The following is a 21556-nucleotide window of genomic DNA, read 5'->3' as shown; positions in this document are numbered from 1 at the left end:
TGTACACATGTAGAGTCACATCCTTCGTGTCTTCATACACATACTGAGGGAGATGATGGCCATCACATTCCACCATCTTTCCTACCCGTATGTCCTCCTCCCCTTTTCCCCTTTGTCCTATCTTGAGTTCATTTAATCCTCCCATCCCCCCCCCCCGAACCCTTGCAGCATATTATGAATCAGCATCCTTAAATCAGAGAAATCATTCGGCATTTGTTTTTTTGGGGATTAGCCAATTTCACTTAGCATTATATTCTCCAGCTAAATCCATTTAACTGCAAATGCCATAATTTTATTTTATTTTTTTGGTGGGCATCATTGGTTTTATTAATTAATTCTTTGAACACTGATGCATTAGTGAACATAAAAACACATCTAAAGAGCGATTTGTTTTCTTTCCCTTATGATTCTGACAGCTGCTTTTCTTAGAGTTTTTTTTTTCTTTTTTAAATTAATTTTTATTGTAGGTTGTTCAGAACATTACAGAGTTCTTGATATATCATATTTCACACTTTGATTCAAGTGGGATATGAACTCCCATTTTTACCCCATATACAGATTGCAGAATCACATCAGTTGCACAACCATTGATTTACATATTGCCATTCTGGTGTCTGTTGTATTCTGCTGCCATTCCTATCCGCTGCCATTCCTATCCTCTACTATCCCCTCCCCTCTTCTCTCTATCCCCTCTACTGTAATTCATTTCTCCCCCTTATATTTTTCCTCCTTTCCCCTCACTTCCTCTTGTATGTAATGTTGTATACCCCTGAGGGTCTCCTTCCATTTACATGCAATTTTCCTTCTCTCTCCCATTCCCTCCCACCTCTCATCCCTGTTTAATGTTAATCTTCTTCTCATGCTCTTCATCCCTACTCTGTTCTTAGTTACTCTCCTTACATCAAAGAAGACATTTGGCATTTGTTTTTAAGGGATTGGCTAGCTTCACTTAGCATAATCTGCTCTAGTGCCATCCATTTCCCTCCAAATTCTATGATTTTGTCATTTCTTAATGCAGAGTAATACTCTATTGTGTATAAATGCCACATTTTTTTTTATCCATTCGTCTATTGAAGGGCATCTAGGTTGGTTCCACAGTCTTGCTATTGTGAATTGTGCTGCTATGAACATGGATGTAGCAGTGTCCCTATAGTGTGCTCTTTTTAGGTCTTTAGGGAATAGACCGAGTAGGGGAATAGCTGGATCAAATGGTGGTTCCATTCCGAGCTTTCCAAGAAATCTCCATACTGCTTTCCAAATTGGCCCCACCAATTTGCAGTCCCACCAGCAATGTACAAGAGTACCCTTTTCCCCACATCCTCGCCAGCACTTGTTGTTTGACTTCCTAATGGCTGCCAATCTTACTGGAGTGAAATGGTATCTTAGGGTGGTTTTGATTTGCATTTCTCTGACTGCTAGAGATGGTGAGCATTTTTTCATATACTTGTTGATTGATTGTATGTCCTCCTCTGAGAAATTTCTGTTCAGGTCCTTGGCCCATTTGTTGATTGGGTTATTCGTTATCTCATTTTCTAATTTTTTTAGTTCTTTGTATATTCTGGATATTAGGGCTCTGTCTGAAGTGTGAGGAGTAAAGATTTGTTCCCAGGACGTAGGCTCCCTATTTACCTCTCTTATTGTTTCTTTTGCTGAGAAAAAACTTTTTAGTTTGAGTAAGTCCCATTTGTTGATTCTAGTTATTAACACTTGTGCTATGGGTGTCCTATTGAGGAATTTGGAGCCCGACCTTACAGTATGTAGATCATAGCCAACTATTTCTTCTATCAGACGCCATGTCTCTGATTTGATATCAAGTTCCTTGATCCACTTTGAGTTAACTTTTGTGCATGGCGAGAGAAAGGGATTCAGTTTCATTTTGTTGCATATGGATTTCCAGTTTTCCCAACACCATTTGTTGAAGATGCTATCCTTCTTCCATTGCATGCTTTTAGCCCCTTTATCAAATATAAGATAGTTGTATTTTTGTGGATTGGTTTCTGTGTCCTCTATTCTGTACCATTGGTCCACCCGCCTGTTTTGGTACCAGTACCATGCTGTTTTTGTTACTATTGCTCTGTAGTATAGTTTGAAGTCTGGTATAGCTATACCGCCTGATTCACACTTCCTGCTTAGCATTGTTTTTGCTATTCTGGGTCTTTTATTTTTCCAGATGAATTTCATGATTGCTTTCTCTATTTCTACAAGAAATGCCGTTGGGATTTTGATTGGCATTGCATTAAACCTATAGAGAACTTTTGGTAATATCGCCATTTTGATGATGTTAGTTCTACCTATCCATGAACAGGGTATATTTTTCCATCTTCTAAGATCTTCTATTTCTCTTTAGGGTTCTGTAGTTTTCATTGTATAAGTCTTTCACCTCTTTTGTTAGGTTGATTCCCAAGTATTTTATTTTTTTTGAGGATATTGTGAATGAGGTGGTTGTCCTCATTTCCATTTCAGAGGATTTGTTGCTGATATACAGGAATGTCTTTGATTTATGCGTGTTGATTTTATATCCTGCCACTTTGCTGAATTCATTTATTAGCTCTAATAGTTTCTTTGTAGACCCTTTTGGGTCTGCTAGGTATAGAATCATGTCATCTGCAAATAGTGATAATTTGAGTTCTTCTTTTCCTATTTTTACGCCTTTAATTTCTTTCGTCTGTCTAATTGCTCTGGCCAGTGATTCGAGAACTATGTTGAACAGAAGTGGTGAGAGAGGGCATCCCTGTCTTGTTCCAGATTTTAGAGGGAATGCCTTCAGTTTTTCTCCATTCAGAATGATGCTAGCCTGAGGCTTAGCATAGATTGCTTTTACAACATTGAGGTATGTTCCTGTTATCCCTAGTTTTTCTAGAGTTTTGAACAAAGGGATGCTGTACTTTGTCAGATGCTTTTTCCGCATCTATCGAGATGATCATATGGTTCTTATTTTTAAGCCTATTGATGTGGTGAATAACATTTATTGATTTCCGTATATTGAACCAACCTTGCACCCCAGGGATAAATCCTACCTGATCATGGTGCGCAATTTTTTTGATATGTTTTTGTATCCGGTTCGCCAGAAGTTTATTGAGGATTTTTGCATCCAGGTTCATTAGAGATATTGGTCTGTAGTTTTCTTTCTTTGAAGTGTCTTTGTCTGGTTTAGGAATCAGGGTGATGTTGGCCTCATAGAATGAATTTGGAAGTTCTCCCTCTTTTTCTATTTCCTGAAATAGCTTGGAAAGTATTGGTATTAGTTCCTCTTTAAAGGTTTTGTAAAACTCTGCTGTATACCCATCCGGTCCTGGGCTTTTCTTAGTTGGTAGTCTTTTGATGTATCTTCTATTTCCTCAATTGATATTGGTCTGTTTAGGTTGTCAATATCCTCCTGACTCAATCTGGGCAGATCATATGACTTAAGAAATTTATCGACGCCTTCACTATCTTCTATTTTATTGGAGTATAAGGATTCAAAATAATTTCTGATAATCTCCTGTATTTCTGAAGTGTCTGTTGTGATATTGCCTTTTTCATCCCGTATGCTAGTAATTTGAGTTCTCTCTCTTCTTCTCTTCATTAGTGTGGCTAAGGGTCTGTTGATTTTATTTATTTTTTCAAAGAACCAACTTTTAGTTTTGTCAATTTTTTCAATTGTTTCTTTTGTTTCGATTTCATTAATTTCAGCTCTGATTTTAATTATTTCTTGTCTTCTTCTTTCGCTGTTGTTTTGCTCTTCTTTTTCTAGGATTTTGAGTTCAAGTATTAGATCATTTATTTGTTGGTTTTTTTCTTTAAGGAATTAACTCCAAGCAATAAAGTTTCCTCTTAGAACTGCTTTCAATGTGTCCCATAGATTCCGATATGTTGTGTCTGTGTTTTCATTTATCTCTAAGAATTTTTTAATTTCCTCCTTGATGTCTTCTATAACCCATTGATCATTCAGTAACCTATTGTTCATTCTCCAAGTGATGCATGATTTTTCCTTACTTCTTTTATCGTTGATTTTCAATTTCATTCCATTATGATCAGATAAGATGCATGGTATTATCTCTACTCCTTTATATTGTCTAAGAGTTGCCCTGTGACATAATATATGATCTATTTTTGAGAAGGATCCATGTGCTGCTGAGAAAAAAGTGTAACTGCTTGTTCTTGGGTGGTATATTCTATATATGTCAATTAAGTCTAGGTTATTAATTATGTTATTGAGTTCTATAGTTTCCTTATTCAACTTTTGTTTGGAAGATCTGTCCAGTGGTGAGAGAGGTGTGTTGAAGTCTCCCATGATTATTGTATGGTGGTCTATTAGACTCTTGAACTTGAGAAGAGTTTGTTTGATGAACATAGCTGCACCATTGTTTGGGACATATATATTTATGATTGTTATGTCTTGTTGGTGTATGGTTCCCTTGAGCAGTATGTAGTGTCCCTCTTCATCTCTTTTATTCTCTCTTAATCCTGAATAATATTCCATTGTGTATATATACCACATTTTCTTTATCCATTCATCTACTGAAGGGCTTCTAGGTTGGTTCCACAGTTTACCTGTTGTAAATTGTGCTGCTATAAACACTGATGTAGCTGTGTCCCTGTAGCATGCTGTTTTTAAGTCCTTTGGGTATAGATTGAGGAGTGGGTTAGCTGGGTCAAATGGTAGTTCCATTCCCAGCGCAGATAGTGCTGGGAAAACTGGAAATCCATATGCAAAAAATGAAATTAAACTCCTATCTCTCAATATGCACAAAATGCCAGCCATGATCTGAAACACAACTGCTATTTTGCTTTTATTTCAATATTTCTAAACAATTTTTTTTATAAATTCAAAACAGCTATAGGCTTAGGCCATGTTCAAATTTAAACATTAGTCCAATCATATAACTCTGTAGCCACTTAAAATGCTCATTAAGTATACCCACATGAAAATGATTTTTTTTAATGGAAACCCTATATAAAAACCATTTCTAACTCTAATTAAATTTATCTTGGGAAAACACCATTGGCTAAATGCTGTAACTAATACTAAACAAAATGTTAATATACTTAAGTGGTGGAACACTGTTCCATTTAAATGGCATAATAAACAACATTAATAAAAAACTGGAAACCTATCGTTTTGTAGTTATTCACAAAGTCTGCATTTTGTTCTATTCATAAACAACTATGTTCACAGGGACAAAAACATTATCTTCAAATTTGTGGGATCCACTTGTACTAATGCAAATGCTACTGCATAACAATTACATCTTTATTTTGCTTGGATATATAAATAAAAATCATTTTCACAACTCAAGTAATGAAAGTGTTAAGTATTATGCAGATTATACATAAAGTCAGCACTCATTTATGAGTCACAATTTATTGTGGTTACTATATGTAGCACACACATCTTACAGCTAAACACTGTATTTTAACCTAATAATAGTAGCTATAACATTCTGAAATGTGCTTCATGAGTCAAAACCATAATGTGTTCACTGAGGGTTCAAGTGAGCACTTCACGAGATCTGGATCCATTACAACTTGCCAAAAGAGCACAAAGGAAGACAAGGAAGCTTTTAAAAAGGAAAAAATAAACAGCAAAAAATCATTTTGGAAGAATTTCTTTTTCTCACTAAGTGGAACATGCAGAGGATGGCTGGTGGTGGCTTTCATTTACGGATGAGGTTTCAATGGAGCAGTATGTGCCCACTTGTGGTGACACAGCATGGCCTACTCCAAAGAAGCCACCAAGGAGCCAGGCTTTGTAGAGGCAGGAAACAGGAAAGCCAAAAGTCATTAAAGGCTTTCCACAGATTATAAGAAGAAGAATGAGAATGCAGAAAAAGCTCAAGGAGCTAAACTCAGCAATTCTATACTGAGCAATGACATATCCCTTACAGTGGCCAAAACAACAGAACCTCAAGAGCCACCAAGGACATACAGAAGAGTTAACTCAGAAAGTCTTTGTGTTTTTATGTTAAACTCTACTTCCTAACTAATTTTCCACAGACTAATCATTACAAGGTTAGTTTTCAAATGAGCTTTATCAAACATTTACCAGGCATTCACTAGGTAATAAACACTCTGGGAGGAGTACAAAGATAAATGACACACTTTCAGTGACCATACAAGTTTGTACCATACCTGTAAGTGTACAAACAAACTGATGGGACAATATTTAGAGAATATAGAGGAAGGAACAATTAGAAAGACAACATTAGAAAGAAATCACTTAAGCTGAAGGAATAAGATTCAGAACACAAGATGAGAACGGTAGTACAGGCAAACCGAAAACTCATAATACCACCAGAGGTATGAAAGAGCCCACTCAGAATGGTGATGACTTTGCCATGACTGGGACATAGAAGTGTCTGAAACACAGGACAAGAGATGATGTCAGAGAGCCATTCAGAGTGCCAGACATGCCTTGACAAGTGAGAAGTGGCAGAGGTTCAAAAGATGCAAAATCTTGGATTAAGAAGATTTCATGCTGGGCGCAGTGGTACTTGCCTGTAATCCCAGCAGCTCGTGAGGCTGAGGCAGGAGGATCATGAGTTTAAGGTCTGGCTCAGCAACTCAGTGAGGCCCTAAGAAACTCAGTGAGACTATCTCTAAATAAAAATTTAAAAGGGGGCTGGGGTTGCAGCTCAGTGCTAGAGTGCTCGTCTCAAATGTGTGAGGCAATGGGTTTGAACTACATAAAAATAAATAAATAAAATAAAGGTATTGCGCCCATCTACAACTAAAAATATTAGTTGCAGGGGGAAAGCTGGGGGTGTGGCTCAGTGGTTAAGCATCCTGGGTTAGTTTAATCCTTGGTACCAAAAACAAAACATAATTTCATAAAACACGGGTCTTCAATTGGACCCTAAAAGAGAGTCCTCTTAATTCACACCTAATTCACAGAACACAGTGAGCACTAGCTATCATAAAAACTCCTTTGAATCCCATGGAGAAACCACCATAGAATTGAATGTGTTCTTATACCCAGAAAGGTAACACTAATTCCTAATCAGTGCAACCACAAGTCTAAATACACCCAAGGATGAAACGTATCCACACCACTGCAGACACTTGGAAAATGCTACAGCTTCAATTTGAAGGGAGAACAACCAAAACCCCACTGTCTGCAGTGAAGGTGACCAAACCAATCCTCTACTGAAGGTGAGCTCCTCCAGAGTTGTGATGACCAACACAGTAGCCAACAACCTCATGTGGCTGCTTAAATATAAACTGGGTTGGGGGCATAGCTCAGTGGCAGAGTACCTGCCTTGCATACACGAAAGTCTGTGTCTGACCCCCAGCACCAAAGGGGGGGGGGTTAAATTTAAATTAAATAAAATTTAGAATTTGATTCCTTAAAGGTACTAGTCATATTTAAAGTGCTCGACAGCTACATGTGAGTAATAGCGGGCACACTGGGCATGCAGGAAGAGAACATTCCTTCACTGAAGAAACTTCTATTGGTCAGTGCTGTCCTAGAGTCACCACTGCAGGAAAGAGGACCACAATCTCCATGTGGGCAAAAAGTCATCACAGACTTCTCCGAGATCCTCAGATCACTTACACTGAACTGGGAACACATATATTTTCAATATATGCTCACTAAATGCAATTTTTAATATAATACAGGTGTGAAAATTATGTATGTTCTACTGTAGGAAAAAGCTAAATCTCTCCATTCTAACTGCATAGATTGCACACTGAAGCTCTGTACCGTAGTACTAGAAGTACCACATGGTACACATATTGTTAATGGATTTGTCAAGATGGATACAGCCAATTAAAAAAAACGTTAGGTGCACCGCACTTATCACAATGCATACCTTCCAACACAGCTCTGGAGAAATGGTTGACATCTTATACTATGGAAATGAAGACTACCATTTCATGGAATCTTGTTAGAAAAAAATCTACAACAAGGATCATCACCTCTTAATTTATCCAGCTGCAAAGTCAGAAACTAAAATACCTTAATCTAAAAAACACCAGTTACATGTTACTACAAACAGTCATGAAAATTGAAATCCCATGGAGCAGATGTTGATCAACAGAAAACAGGTGTCAGGGGGTATACTTGCCTTCCTTTTTCTCCCAGGATAGACTACCAGGAGATTTATAAATATTTAATTGGTTCATATAAATGTTATTCACAAGAATCTCAATAAAAAGGAAAGTGAGGGGAAGGGAGGGGAGAGGGAGATAGGAAAGATAGCGGAATGAGATGGACATCAGTACCCCCAATTCCATATATTAAGACACAATGGTATGATCTATTTTTTGTACAACCACTGACATGAAAAATTGTGCTCTATATATGTACTATGAATTGAAATGCATTCTGCTGTCATATATAACAGAACAAATAAATTTTAAAAAAGCGAATAGAAACTGGTATATATACACAATGGAATATTACTCAGCATTAAAGGAGAATAAAATTACGGCATTTGCAGGTTAAAAAATGAATACAAGAAAAAATGGGTAAGTGTGCTTTCAAGTGCGTATCAGTATATTAATATCAGATATAAGAACAGAAGATAAATGTGTTATGCAGAACAATTTTACATTGATGTAACTCTTGAGAGCTGGGGTTGTGGCTCAAGTGGTAGAGTGCTTGGCTAGTATTAAGTGAGGCACTGGGTTTGATCCTCAGCACCACATAAAAATAAAATACAGATATTGTGTCCACCTAAAACTAAAAATTAAATATTTTAAAAAATAAAAAATAAACCCTTTTGATCTTTAAAAATAAGAATGTCAATTAGAAAAAGAAAAAGAATAAAAATCTAAAGAGAACTGAACAGGCAGCTTGAAAAAGATCTCTCCAGAAATAACTCCATCTTATTAGACCAGAAAAATATGAATTCAAATCAAAACTAGTTATCACTAAATACGTAGGAGAATAGATAAAATTTCTACGATGAACAATACTAAGGTACTAGGTTGGGCATAACTGCCAATCCTATACTCTGCTGCTGAAAGTGCTGTTAGCTAATAAAAATTAAATTATTTGGGGGTGTGGGTGTGTGGGTGTGTGTGTGTGTGTGTGTGTGTGTGTGTGTGTGTGTAAAACAATGTGCACTTCCAGAGCTAGGTATATGCCCAAGAGAAATGTATGGCCATGGGCACTAGAGGCATTTCTAGTAGCCAAAGTTGAAAATAAGCCAATATAAATCAACATTACAATGCATACACCATAATATACACATGCAGCAATTAATGTTTACACATCAAAAAACAAATAATCTAAAGATAAAAAAAAAAATCTAAAGATACTTCTGATGTCTCTTCTGTACTGAAACTTTGCGAGCACATGCAGTATCAGTCCTGAATACGGGCTTCCTTACCATTATAGCAGGTGTCAGAATAGTTATTTCATTAACAGTAGACATGCAAAAAGTGTACAATCAGTGCCTGCCTAGCACTCCTGATGCCCTGGGCTCAATCCTGAGCTCTGGATGACTGCAACAAGAGTACACAACTCTGCACAGCTCCAGAGTTATCATGAAGTGACGCACTGGGTTTTAGCCACTCTTTTTTGAAAGTTTCATATCTTTAATAATATTACAATTAAAATCAGTGACTTTTAATCTGAAAAAGAGACAATTGATAGCGAACTTTCAGACAGTAATGGAGAAGCTCTTATTAATCTCTATGCTTTCTGTGAGATAGCTATATATATAGTTTATGAGGCTGCATTAGATGCCAGGGACCTAGAATACCCAAAATGTAATTTATAAACCAGAGTCAGGTGGAGTTAGGGTTTGTGAGTTGCAGTAGTATTGAGTTTTTCCAAGAGTTCAGTCCAAGACTAAATTTATGATGTAACACCATTATTTGTGAGTCCCCTAGCCACTCACTCTTAAGGATAGATATGTACAGTGCTCAGGCATAGGCACAGAGTGTTTAGCACAGAGCCCATGATGAGATGTCATCACTTCCCCTTCCACTGGGGAACCTGTTCTTCAGATGAGAACTTTTTCCACAAATCTGCCTACTTTCCAGAAACAGGAATCTGAATTTCAACATGGAAAATCCTAAGTTTGCAAACTGCTTCCCAATTTTTTAAAATTAGGTTGAAAACAGTTTTCCTTCAAATTCAAGGACAGGAATATTTACTATCTATTCACAAACTGTGGATATTCTTTTATTTAAGACATAAGATGGGACTAAAATGTTTTACAAAAAATTGTTCTTAAAAAGACGAGCATATTTTTAATATGAATTAAAAGCAACCAAAATCTCAAATATAGCATCTAAGCCCATTAAAATATCAATATATAAACACACAGCATATACACTTGTCAATGCTAATAAAATGTATCTCAAGCAAAAATGTGCCTGGCTTACCAATCAGGCCAATTGATTTCAAACTAGACCTTTTTCCATTATTCATTACATAAATTGAACGCGAGCAAAGTGTAAAGTTGTCTACTCACCTGCAGCCATCAGCTCCTGACAATGCATATTGGCTGCTTTGTAGTCATGGAAATGAAGGGCTTGCTCTACTAAAAGAATTAGAACCTGTCCACGCCTTTCTTCTGCATCTTCACCTGTAGGCACATACAAAACACTTAATGATTATGACAGCCTCAAATGATAAAGGAGCACATTAACACTCAAATTAATTCAAAAATAAAACATAAATCAGACCAATTTTAAAAGATTAGAAGACAAAAGTTTATAGCAATTTGACCTTTTGATCTATTTATTGTGCATGGAATTAATTAGCCCTCAGTCTCTGAAGAGATCAATGATTAACATCAGTTTATTTAAAATATTCACACCAAGAAGTCCAAAATCAGAGTGGTCTTTAGCCCTACAGAGAAATCTTAGTATTACTCAGGTTAGGGAAAGAGAAGAAATCCATGCTCCAAAAGAAAACAGGTTGTAAAAGGGTTCAAGAAAGAGTGAATAGTAGATTAGGTAAATGAAGGTAATAAACTAATAACATTTCTCATCTTTTAAATTCAAATAATATTTAGAAATTTGAAAATAAGTGTAGTCCAGAGTACTGACAAAGACCGTTTCCTTGAAAAACTGCTAAGCCCCACCCCATACCTGTCCTTCATACTGTAGTTAGTAAAAATCCTGCTGAATTTTGACATTGTGACCAAAATACATAACAAAACAATTTAGAGGAAGGAAAAATTTAAAAATTTGGCTCAGGTTTGAGAGGTTTCAGTCCATGGTCAGCCAACTCCATTACAGAAACATCATGGAGGAAGGACCTGTTAAAGAAAAGCTGCTCAGCTCATGGCAGATCAGAAGCAGAGTGGGAACAAGGTAATAAGGGTCAGGGACAGACATAGTCCCCAAAGACTTACCCCCATTGACCCACCTCCTCCAGCCACACCCCACATGCCTACATTTACTACCCAGTAGTCCATTCATATTTTTGATCCATCAAATGGATTAATCCACTGACGAGGCTACAACCCTCTCAAGGCAATCATTTCACCTCTGAACACTGCTTCAACTCCTAACACAGGAGCTTTGGGGGGACAGTCTGGGTCTAAATCATAACACCTGCTAAATCAGTTTAGCCAGAATCTCACTCTGGATACCACTGACGATTCCTTTTAGTAAATTTTCATCCCTCGTGCCCCAATTTTCCCCTGTTGTATTTGGAGTTGGGTTTGATATTAAGAAATCCAGCTCAATGGAAACAATAAAACTTTGTAGAATTACAGACAACACATCTAGTTATATTGCAAAAGCCATTGCCCTGATAAGGTATTGGCTACACTTTTATTTTTTATTATTTTTTGCAGTACTGGCAATTGAACCTCTGGATGCTCTACCACTGAGCTATATTCCTAGCCCTTTTTGAGATAGGTCCTGATTTGCTAGAGCTGAACTTAAACTTGCAATCCTCTCCTAGCTTCCTGAGTTGCTCAGATTATATGCACACACCACTATGGCAAGCTTTGCTGTATAACAGCTTCAGAGTTCGGGAAAGGCAGAACAAGGTTTCTACCACTTTAGCAATGGCTATTGTCTCTGTGTTTACGCTCATAGGACTCCCTTAAATACAGAATTCCTGAACTGAATGTTCAAAAGAGAATATTAAAATCACTTCTTGTGGTGCTGGGATTGTGGCTTAGTTGTGGAACCTAGCATGTGCAAGGTCCTGGGTTGGATCCTCAGCACCACATAAAAATGAGTAAAATAAAGATATTGTGTCCATCTCCAACTAAATATTAAAAAATCATTTTGTTTTAGAATATTGATGAAATGGAAAAAGACTAAATTTATGATGTAACACCATTTTTTGAAAATGCTTTAAAGCACAGGGATCTTGTACACAGACAGATGGAACAATATCCATGAGCCTGGCTTGCTTCTCCCTCACCCCAACTTATCTTTGAGAACAGGGCACTAAGATTAGAAGTTCTTCATAATAATCAAATTTCAGGATAATCAAAGTAGCCACCTAATTACTCCTACTAGACCAGAAATCTCACTTTAATCCCATCTACATGCTAAATGACATATCCCTTAGCACAGATAGCAATGAAGATGGCCAGAAAGAACTGAAAAAAGAGCAAACAAGCTATGCATGAATGCCTGAGAGAAAATATGAATATTCCCCCTTTTCTTAGTCCTACCCACCCAATGCCCAGCATCCCACCTGCCCCCCCCAAGCTTCTTTTGTCTTATATCGATAACTTCCCCACCTCTACCAGACTGTGAAGTTGATTTGATGAGAGAATTCCACTTCTCCATTGTCTGGTCACAAAATGAACTGTGCTATTAGTGATCAGCCTCGGTTTTTCTTTTTGGGCTTCCCAACACTGAACAGAAAAATAGATGCCTTCCTGGGTATTTTCCACTCTTTTGAGGTCAGAATTTGTTGGCAATGGTGGAACAACACATCACATACAGTTTAAGAATATGGTTATGAATATTCACTGTATTGTTTATTGAACTATATATAGCCCAACATGTTTGAGACATCTCCCCCGAAACTCAGGCAGTTATTGGAGTACCAGAAGGGCTGAGAGTTGCACAGGACCACATAGAATGTTATGGTATTACAGAGTTATTTCAGCCCAAAAAGTCAGTTACTGGAAAAATTTTTATTTTTTAACTCCAACCTCATAAGTTCATGGGGTACTCCCAAAGCACATTAACCCAGCAATCTACAATGAGAAGAACACCAGCATTCATTACAAATTTCATTATAACACTTTATTGAGGCTAAATGTATAGCTATTTCATACCTAAAAGTTGCTTTGATATGGTGATATGAACTTTTAAAAAATGCAGATCAGTATAGAACTGGTGATAGAAGAAGAGCTAGAAATCTAGGATGGTTTGTAAATAACCTGACTTCATTTTTTTTTTTAATACATTGAACAGTAAACTCCAGTATTAACTAAGGGTTTAGTGACTACAGAAACTATCCTGGAAAGATTTCACTTTGAATTCATCTTTAAGAAGATTTAGAATATATTCCTTGATTTAAAGGAAGTGTAAGAAATAAACATCTGTGTATAAAGTGCTTAAAAAGAAAACAAATTATCAAATCAGAAACCATCAAGTACTCACTAAGGCTTTAACCCATCAGAAGCTGCCAATTAGCCTCTAACTAGGGCTTTCCACTTTAGCCAATCACTTTTTTTTTGTCCTCTTGCTTCTTCAAACACTTCACAAAACTTTTGCTCTGAAATTCTTTTGGTGGAGCCCTGAACCATTCCAAATTTAGTGCTGTCTCATTGATGACTTATTGTCTGCTGAGATAAGCTCATTCAAATCTACTATGCCTAAAGTTGATCTTTTAACAAGCCCAATCTATCCCCTCCAGGCAAAAGTTGACTGCAGTAGTCCCCATACCAGTCATTATAGATAAAATAGACCAGTCTCCCTTTCCATCTTAACAAGCATCAAAAATTTTTTAATAGAAAACACTAATTCCAATAATAGAGATGTATGTATTTCAAGGATGGAAATGAAAAATATATTTATTTTAAAGTAAATCCTATGCTTGCATCAGCAGCACATACATTAAAATTGCAGTAATACAGATAAAATTAGCATAGCTCCTGACCAAGGATGACAAATTTGTGAAACACTATTAAAAAAAAAGTCTTCTATTACTTTACTTGTGTAAAAAGAATTCCTATGACACCCAATACACTAACTACATTTAAAAAATTTTTTTGGCCTTTTTTCCTCATAAAAGGTTAACAATGAAAAATAAAAATAAAGAATGAAATTTTTTTATTTTAAACATAAATTAATTTACATTTGGAAATTTAATATAGGATAATACTGTTTTCCACAGGCTAGTGAAACTACTTGTACATCTAGAAAATGAAAAATTATTCTCTCTCTCATAATTCTTGGCTGGAAGGGACTTTTCTTACCAAAAGAAAAACCCACACTAGTTTATTATATGTATACCCAAGAGAAGTAAATAAATATCGAACAAGTGGCTCTGAGATACTATAATCCACTGAAACAAAGTAGGATGTGGCAAAGCCAGTAATGGGGAGATGCCCAGGAAACACAGGGCAAAGAAGGAAAGTTGGTGCCTTCGCTGCATAGAAGAATCTCTATTCAGGGTCCTCCATCTCTCCCTAGTGCAGAGGGAGACACCTTGCAAATGGAGATTTCCCATATAGAGGAGGCTCTCTTACAAGAGTAACATCTGTTTTCAGAGCTTCTCTTATGTCTCACAAAATAATTATGTTCCCAAAATTGTTAGAATGAAGTAACCCTTCACCAGAAAGGAATATTCTGGGGTGGCATACTCTGGCAGTCTACAGATATATTTTGGGATGGCATACTTTTTGTCTTCAACATATACTAATGTACTCAAATTATTTCAAAAATAAATCCATTGAGATTTCATTTAAGAGGATGGTTCACATAAGTTTCATGTCTAAGAATTAGGAAGTGAAGGAATCAGCTTTGCCATAGAAGTTATTTTGGGGGGGGCGGAGAATTGAGCTAGAAAAGAGGCAGAAAGTAATCTTATCCGAGTTTACATTATTTGACTAAAGCAGAGACTCCCTATACTCTTAATTGCTGTTAAAACCCCTCCAAGGGAGTTTAAGAATCAGCTATAGACTTCTACTCCTACTAGTATCAAAACCTTCAAAAGAACCTTCCATGTTTTCCTTCTGAATGCTTAACCCATTTAATTTTGAACATAAACCTTTACTTTTAATTATTCTAGAAATAATTATTCTGGGAATTACTCATAACTATATAACTTCTGCATGTATGTATACTTTTTTTACACTAAGGCAGAGCTAATATATTAGTTTCACAGATAGTACTAATCTTTTACTTACCATAGTGAGTTTTCAGAGTCTAAGAACACGTATGAAAATTCAGCTCATGTTAATATAAAGATCTCAAATTATTTTCCCAAGACCTTCCTTAGAAGCCAAATTGAATTTCACTTCCTACCCTAACTCTTTCTCAAGGGACATTTTAGACTTCCTTTACTCTCTGCAGGTTCAATAATTTGAGTGTCAGAAACTGACGATAAATTAACAGGAGAAAAATCAATCATTACATGTGTACGTAATGACAAGACTCACAAGTATGAGACTCAAAGAAGGACCAGATGATGGAACTTTTTATAGCATCCTGAACTACAAGAAAAAGGGGCTTGCAGTTCCTTGGTAGGGGGAGGTGGAGACAGATTCTGTGAGAATGACAGGAAGAAATCCACAGTAAACTGAGGGGAGAAAAATCCTTGGTGAAGGAAGTCTGTTATTATGCAAATGAAATCTCTCAGCCAGGAGCCCTCCAGTAGCCAAGCCTCTCTGGAAGATTGCTGACCTTTCATCTCTTTCTGGGATATATCTTTCCTTGATCCACCTTTAATCTGATAAGAGGACCTGAGAGAAAACCTGTCTGCATCCTGCTTCCCACTGTTCCCCAATCACAGTACCAAGGCATCACACTTCGGGTGTGGTTTTCGGAATCTCAACAATTTTTTTCTTATAAAATACAAGACTCATTTAAAACAACACTCTCCTTTACTTTTCACTCTTAAAACCAATTTATTGTGTTTACTCTTAGTAATTAACATCCTCTAACAGAATTTAGCTCTTTGAGAACAGATGCCTTTAGAATGTGTCCTAATATTTGTGCTTCAATGATTTTTTTTAAGAATATAAGACCCAACCTGCTCTAAAAAGATTATTTTAAAAAAAAATGGTGTAGCATTCAGTAGTATTATTAATAGTAAAGCAACACAATGATGTTTTAGTAACACTAAGACGTATTCCTGGAAATGGAACAATATCTGTAAGTTTTCCTGTAATAAATACATCACACTTAATAATAATAATAGTAAAACTATTCTCTATGTAACACTCTTGAAATGTTTGTATTTATTCAGAATACACTGAAGCAAAAGTGAAAAATCCAGGAATAAGATTTTCATGGCGAGACTATGAACACTAACCTCAGTGTGGTGAGGTGTTTCTAAAATAATTAAAGCCCCCATCATCAGCTGACTTTAAGTGAAAAGTCTATAGCCCTCATGATCTTGATAGGTGACCAAGTCAGTGAAAAGGCCTTTAAGATGCAGAGGTTCCCCAGGAAGAGAGAAACTCCACCAGTGGGTAACAATTTCAGCCTATGTCCATACAGTTCCACCCTGCTCCTGATCTCTTCCTGAGAGATTGCACTTGATTAGCCAATCCTCATAGTACAAAAAGTCAATTCCTAATAATAGAGTCCTACAGGTTCTGCTTCTCTGGTTAAACCATGACTAACAGGCCATGGATCTGAGCTACTTATTCTCTTATTTATAACCTCCTCTCTTGAACACTTTGCTCTTTCCTGCATTATTGTCTGATCTCAAATCAAGAAACTTGATAGCAATTGATAATTTCTGTAAGAACAGCCAGACAACTGCAAAACTTAAGTGAATGAAATGAGGTACAATAGGGTATAGTGAGTACTATTAAAAAATGTAACAAAGGGAAAAAATAAAGAATAAGGGCAAAGGTTTAAAGTAAAACTGAATGTAAAAATCCTCAATAAATTATTTATCTTCTCTATTCGCTTTTCTTTACTTCCAAAATGAGATTCATAACTCTAAGGGCCATAGTAAGTATAAAACTATAAAGTGATAATTTATTGTTGTTAATAGAAACTTTTATATGAAGATGGGTCAAACAATAATTTTGATGTCCAAACTTGTTAGCTGGTTTTGATATCAGAAACTAAATGGGCCAGAAAAGAATGTTTAAAAACATTTTTTAAACAAGAAAATTCTTAGTAACAACAACCTGGAGTGTGTTCAAACTAGAAATCTATTAAATAACTTGGATAGTTAGTCTGAAGAAAGAAAACTAATGGTGGCCTGATGAGGTACCAGCTATCTGAAATACTTTTATGCTCCCTTCTAAATATGAAGCTTAATGTCCCTCCCTTTGACTATCAGCTGCTCTGTTATTTAACATAACCCTTCCTTATTTGCAATTTTGCTTTCCACATTTTCATTACCTGAAGTCAAAGTCTAAAAATATTAAAGATTCCAGAAACAAACAATTCATGAGTTTTAAATTACATGATTAGACTAGTACAAATTAAAACCATTTTTTTTAATGGAACAAAATGGCTAACAACTATTCCTGTAGGAATCTGTAACAGTCAAAACTACAGAAAAGTTTTAAAAGACTCTAGTAAGAAGACCACTCTACTTAAGGAAACATGAAACAGAACGAAAATGACTTTCCTCCAAATACAGTCTGCTGTTTAACCTTGCACAGTAAGATATTTAACTTCTGTGATCCTTAATTTCCTTTGAAAAAGGGGAAAAGATATCATTTATGAAAACTTATAAGATTAAATAAGATAAAATACATGAAAACCTCTCTGCTTCACTGATTTTTTTTTTTTAAAGAATGTAAGACCCAACGTGGTCTAAAAAGATTATTTTAAAAAAAGAAATGCTGTAACAGTAAGTCATAAGGTTATTAATAGTAAAGCAACACGATGGTGTTTTAGTAACACTAACACATAATCCTGAAAGTGGAACAATATCTGAGTTTTCCTTAATACATGACACTTAATAAAAAACTATTCTCTATGTAACACTCTTGAAATGTTTGTGTTTATTCAGAATACACTGAAGGAAAAATGGAAAATCCAGGAATAAGATTTTCATGGCCAGACTGAACACTAACAAATAGTAAATCCAAGTTTCTGACCAATTTTTCAGATACAATAATATAAAACTATGGTTGGACACTGAAGTGAACTAATGAGGCTGGCTGGCTCTATGTTTATGTGTTCTGGTTATAAATGGTAATACTGACTTCTGACCCAGCTCTCACTCGGTGGCACCGTGAATAAGCCTTTCTTCATTTAAAGGACAGATGATGGTTTTAGCAGTTCAGTGCAGATACACACCTCTATAGTATGCCAATCTTTCTAGAATACACTAATTCTTACTCAAAAGATAAACTCACACCTAAAAGAATGTATCCTGATGCTTACCTAAGATGATGTCAAGTGTGACACAGAAGCCTATTCTAGAATTTAGCATTCAAAAGACTTACCTGCAACCCTCAGCAACTCAGCAAGGCCTAGAACCTTGGCAGATTGTTTGTAGCACACGGGAGACTGGGAAATACACTCCTTGATGAGGCTGATCCTATCTGAGCACAATCGCACTACAAGAGAAATACGTATTAAAGACTTGCAACTAGGGACATCACAAAAAGGTGTCATCACATTCCTAATAAAAGGCAATCAAACAAAATGAACACTGCTAGTCTTCAGATCAGCAAAAATTAAGTAAAAATACATATTAATAAAACAATATTATTATTGTTCTAAATGACTAATGTTCAACATGGATATTTTCCTTATAGCCAAACTTCTAAAACATGGCCCTGACCTGTCATTCTGAAGACAGAAAATCATGTCATCTTTTCAAGAATCATGTCAGGACACAGAATTTTTAAATAGGCAGTATTTGTCTCTGAAGACTTCACATCCTTCCTATCATACCAGTCCCTTTACCTTGACCTAATTCCCCAAAACCCATTCCAGATTCCAAATATCCATTTTCTAAGTTCACATCACATTGGTATAGAAGGCAGGAGTCCTCAATGGACATACTATTCTAAGGTTAAGCCAAATCCTCTCATTTAATATAGACATTAGGAAAATGAAACACATCTGATCCAACCAATTCATACCATAAAGAAATGAACACAAAGAAAAAAACACTTTGGTGTTAAAGAGAACAAAGTGTGCTCTAGAAATATACAATGCTTATTTAGAGTACAGATGTCAACCTTTAAGGAGCCCCACACTGCCTAGGAGGTCAACCCCCAATAGCTATAACAAATGTAACACCATCTAAAAAGAAATAGATAAGAACTATGCCACTGGCACTGCTGTAGGTGCTTTGTGCATATTAACCCTACCTAGCAGAACCATATAATCATTACCATTATTTTTCTCAATGGAAAAAAGTGAGGTGCCAAAAGGTTAAGAGCTTTGGTGAAACTCACCAAAAAAGTGATGGGATATGAATAAAGTCAACCCAACTCCATAAATGTTGTCCACACTACAATCATTATCCATTCCTAAACTCATGGCTATTCCCTGTATATCCCGATTTCTTAAAAGTTCTTCTAAGTGGGTGGGAGGACACATAAAGCTTGGTTAGATTAAAAAAAAAAAAAAAAGTAGTGTTTTTTTCTTTGAAATGGGCCTTTTATTTTTGTGTATTTTGATTATAACTTAATTTTGAACTTACAGAAAAATTTCAAGTATGGTACAAAGAACTCCTCTACACTCTATGCCAGGATTAACCAATTATAATAACTTGCTCTGTTCACATACACATATACACAATCATGCATGTACTCCCTTCTTCCTTCCCCTGCCGTATCCACCCAGAAAAAAATACACACATGCACACATATATATACACACACAAATATAAACACACGCCTATATTCTTCTGAACTATTTGAAAAAAGTTGCAAACATCATGTTCTTTTATCCATAAATACTTTGGCATGTGTTTCAAGTTCAAGCTATTTAAAGATAGATATTTCACTGGGTATTGTGGCACATGCCTACAATCCCAGACACTAGAGGTTGAGACACAAGATTACCAAGTTTGAAGCCAGCCTCTCCACTTGAGCAAAACTCTCACCTCAAAACATACATATGTAAATATATACATTTATATGTGTAAGTACAGATACACATATAAATATCTATAAATACATATATATGTATGTATGTAAAGGCTAGGGATATAAGTCAGTGACAGAGTGCTTGCCTACCATGTATGAGACTTGGATTTGTTCCCGAGTACTGCCAGAACAAAAAACAAGAAAAAAGATGAATATATCTGTGTGTGTGCGTGCGTGCGTGCGCCATGCTGGTGTAATAAGCTTGTTGTGACCACTGTAAAATATAAGGTAAGTGTAAATTTCAGCTAACTTCTTTCGCAGTCCTAGTGGTCAGTATCTATGCATCTATATCTGAATATAGCTTTGGTAGATAATTATTCCTAACTCTCCACTGCAATTATTCTACATCCCAAACTCCTAACTTTAGACTTGACCTGTGACTTATTCAGGAAATGAACCTCAGTGGAAGTGATCTACGCCACTTTTAAGCAAAAGCTGTACAGATTATTATGGAATTCCACTTCTGACTTTGTCCCTCTACCACAGAAATGCCACAGTGGGCAGGAATGTGGGCAGGACTGTGGGCAGGAACCAAGCCTGTTAGCACATGTTGAGTTTTTACTGAAACATGCTTTTTTTGCTAGACTGTGCTAAACTTTTATATAATTTAAGTATAAAAAATTTGAGTTTTTTGTCCTAATTACCCGCTACTATTTTAACAGGTTTTTTTTCTAGATTAGTAACATAACTTTTTACATGTTTTCATTTGCTTTTCAAAACACTCGCTACAGACATTGACATTCTATATGTGTAAAACTTGGGGGGCTTCATTGGCTGCATCTATGGACTTGTTGACACATTTGTGTGTTCTTAGAGAAGCTCCAGCTTTAACTTTAGTAGGCCACTTTGATACTATGGCCAGCCTCTACCTAGCAATTAAAAGAAAAGTGGAAAACTGAAGTTGCAAACAATAAAAAAAATCATTTCCTTGAACCTTTCTTTTGATGAAGGGTCAAGTTTTGTTGTCTCCTTGTTACCCTAAGCAATGCATTCTACTAGTGTTTCAAACATATGAAATAAATTTGGAGATCAGGATTCTAATAGGCTGCAATTACCATGCTCAAATTACATTTTTCATTATTTATCCATTTTCTGAATCTCTGGACAATAACTACACTACAATGAATGCTGACCTTCGAATGTGATTATATTTCAAATGCTATTTCTCAGTTAACTAAGTACAAGCCTTAGATATTATCATCTGTCCAAGAAGGGGTGTTTGATTCCATTTGTAAACTAACTTCCAATATGAAGCCAACATACTGAAAAGAATATATTCATATATAACCTTTTCCTGTGGATCTCACAAATATATCTCAAAAAATACCTATACATATATACACAGATAAATAGAGATATACACACAGATATACAGAGAGACACAGAGA

The 21556-nt window shown here is 36.0% G+C and overlaps 1 protein-coding gene and 1 non-coding gene across 2 annotated transcripts in view; one reads left to right on the top strand and one right to left on the bottom strand.

Annotated features, from left to right (window-relative positions):
- LOC143387302 (NBAS subunit of NRZ tethering complex-like) overlaps positions 1 to 21556 on the bottom strand; it is a 254702-nt gene that overhangs the window by 116735 nt on the left and 116411 nt on the right. The window contains 2 exon segments of the mRNA XM_077108062.1: positions 10410 to 10523; positions 18510 to 18623. Of these exon segments, the coding sequence (XP_076964177.1) occupies positions 10410 to 10523; positions 18510 to 18623 (228 nt within the window).
- Positions 13957 to 14063, top strand: LOC143389302 (U6 spliceosomal RNA). The gene has a single exon (XR_013090126.1). It is a non-coding gene; the product is annotated as a U6 spliceosomal RNA (small nuclear RNA).

This window comes from Callospermophilus lateralis, unplaced genomic scaffold (assembly GCF_048772815.1).
Source record: "Callospermophilus lateralis isolate mCalLat2 unplaced genomic scaffold, mCalLat2.hap1 Scaffold_127, whole genome shotgun sequence".
Lineage (NCBI taxonomy): Eukaryota > Metazoa > Chordata > Mammalia > Rodentia > Sciuridae > Callospermophilus > Callospermophilus lateralis.
The sequence above is the reverse complement of the archived record's forward strand: the minus strand, read 5'-3'. Positions and strand labels throughout refer to the sequence as shown.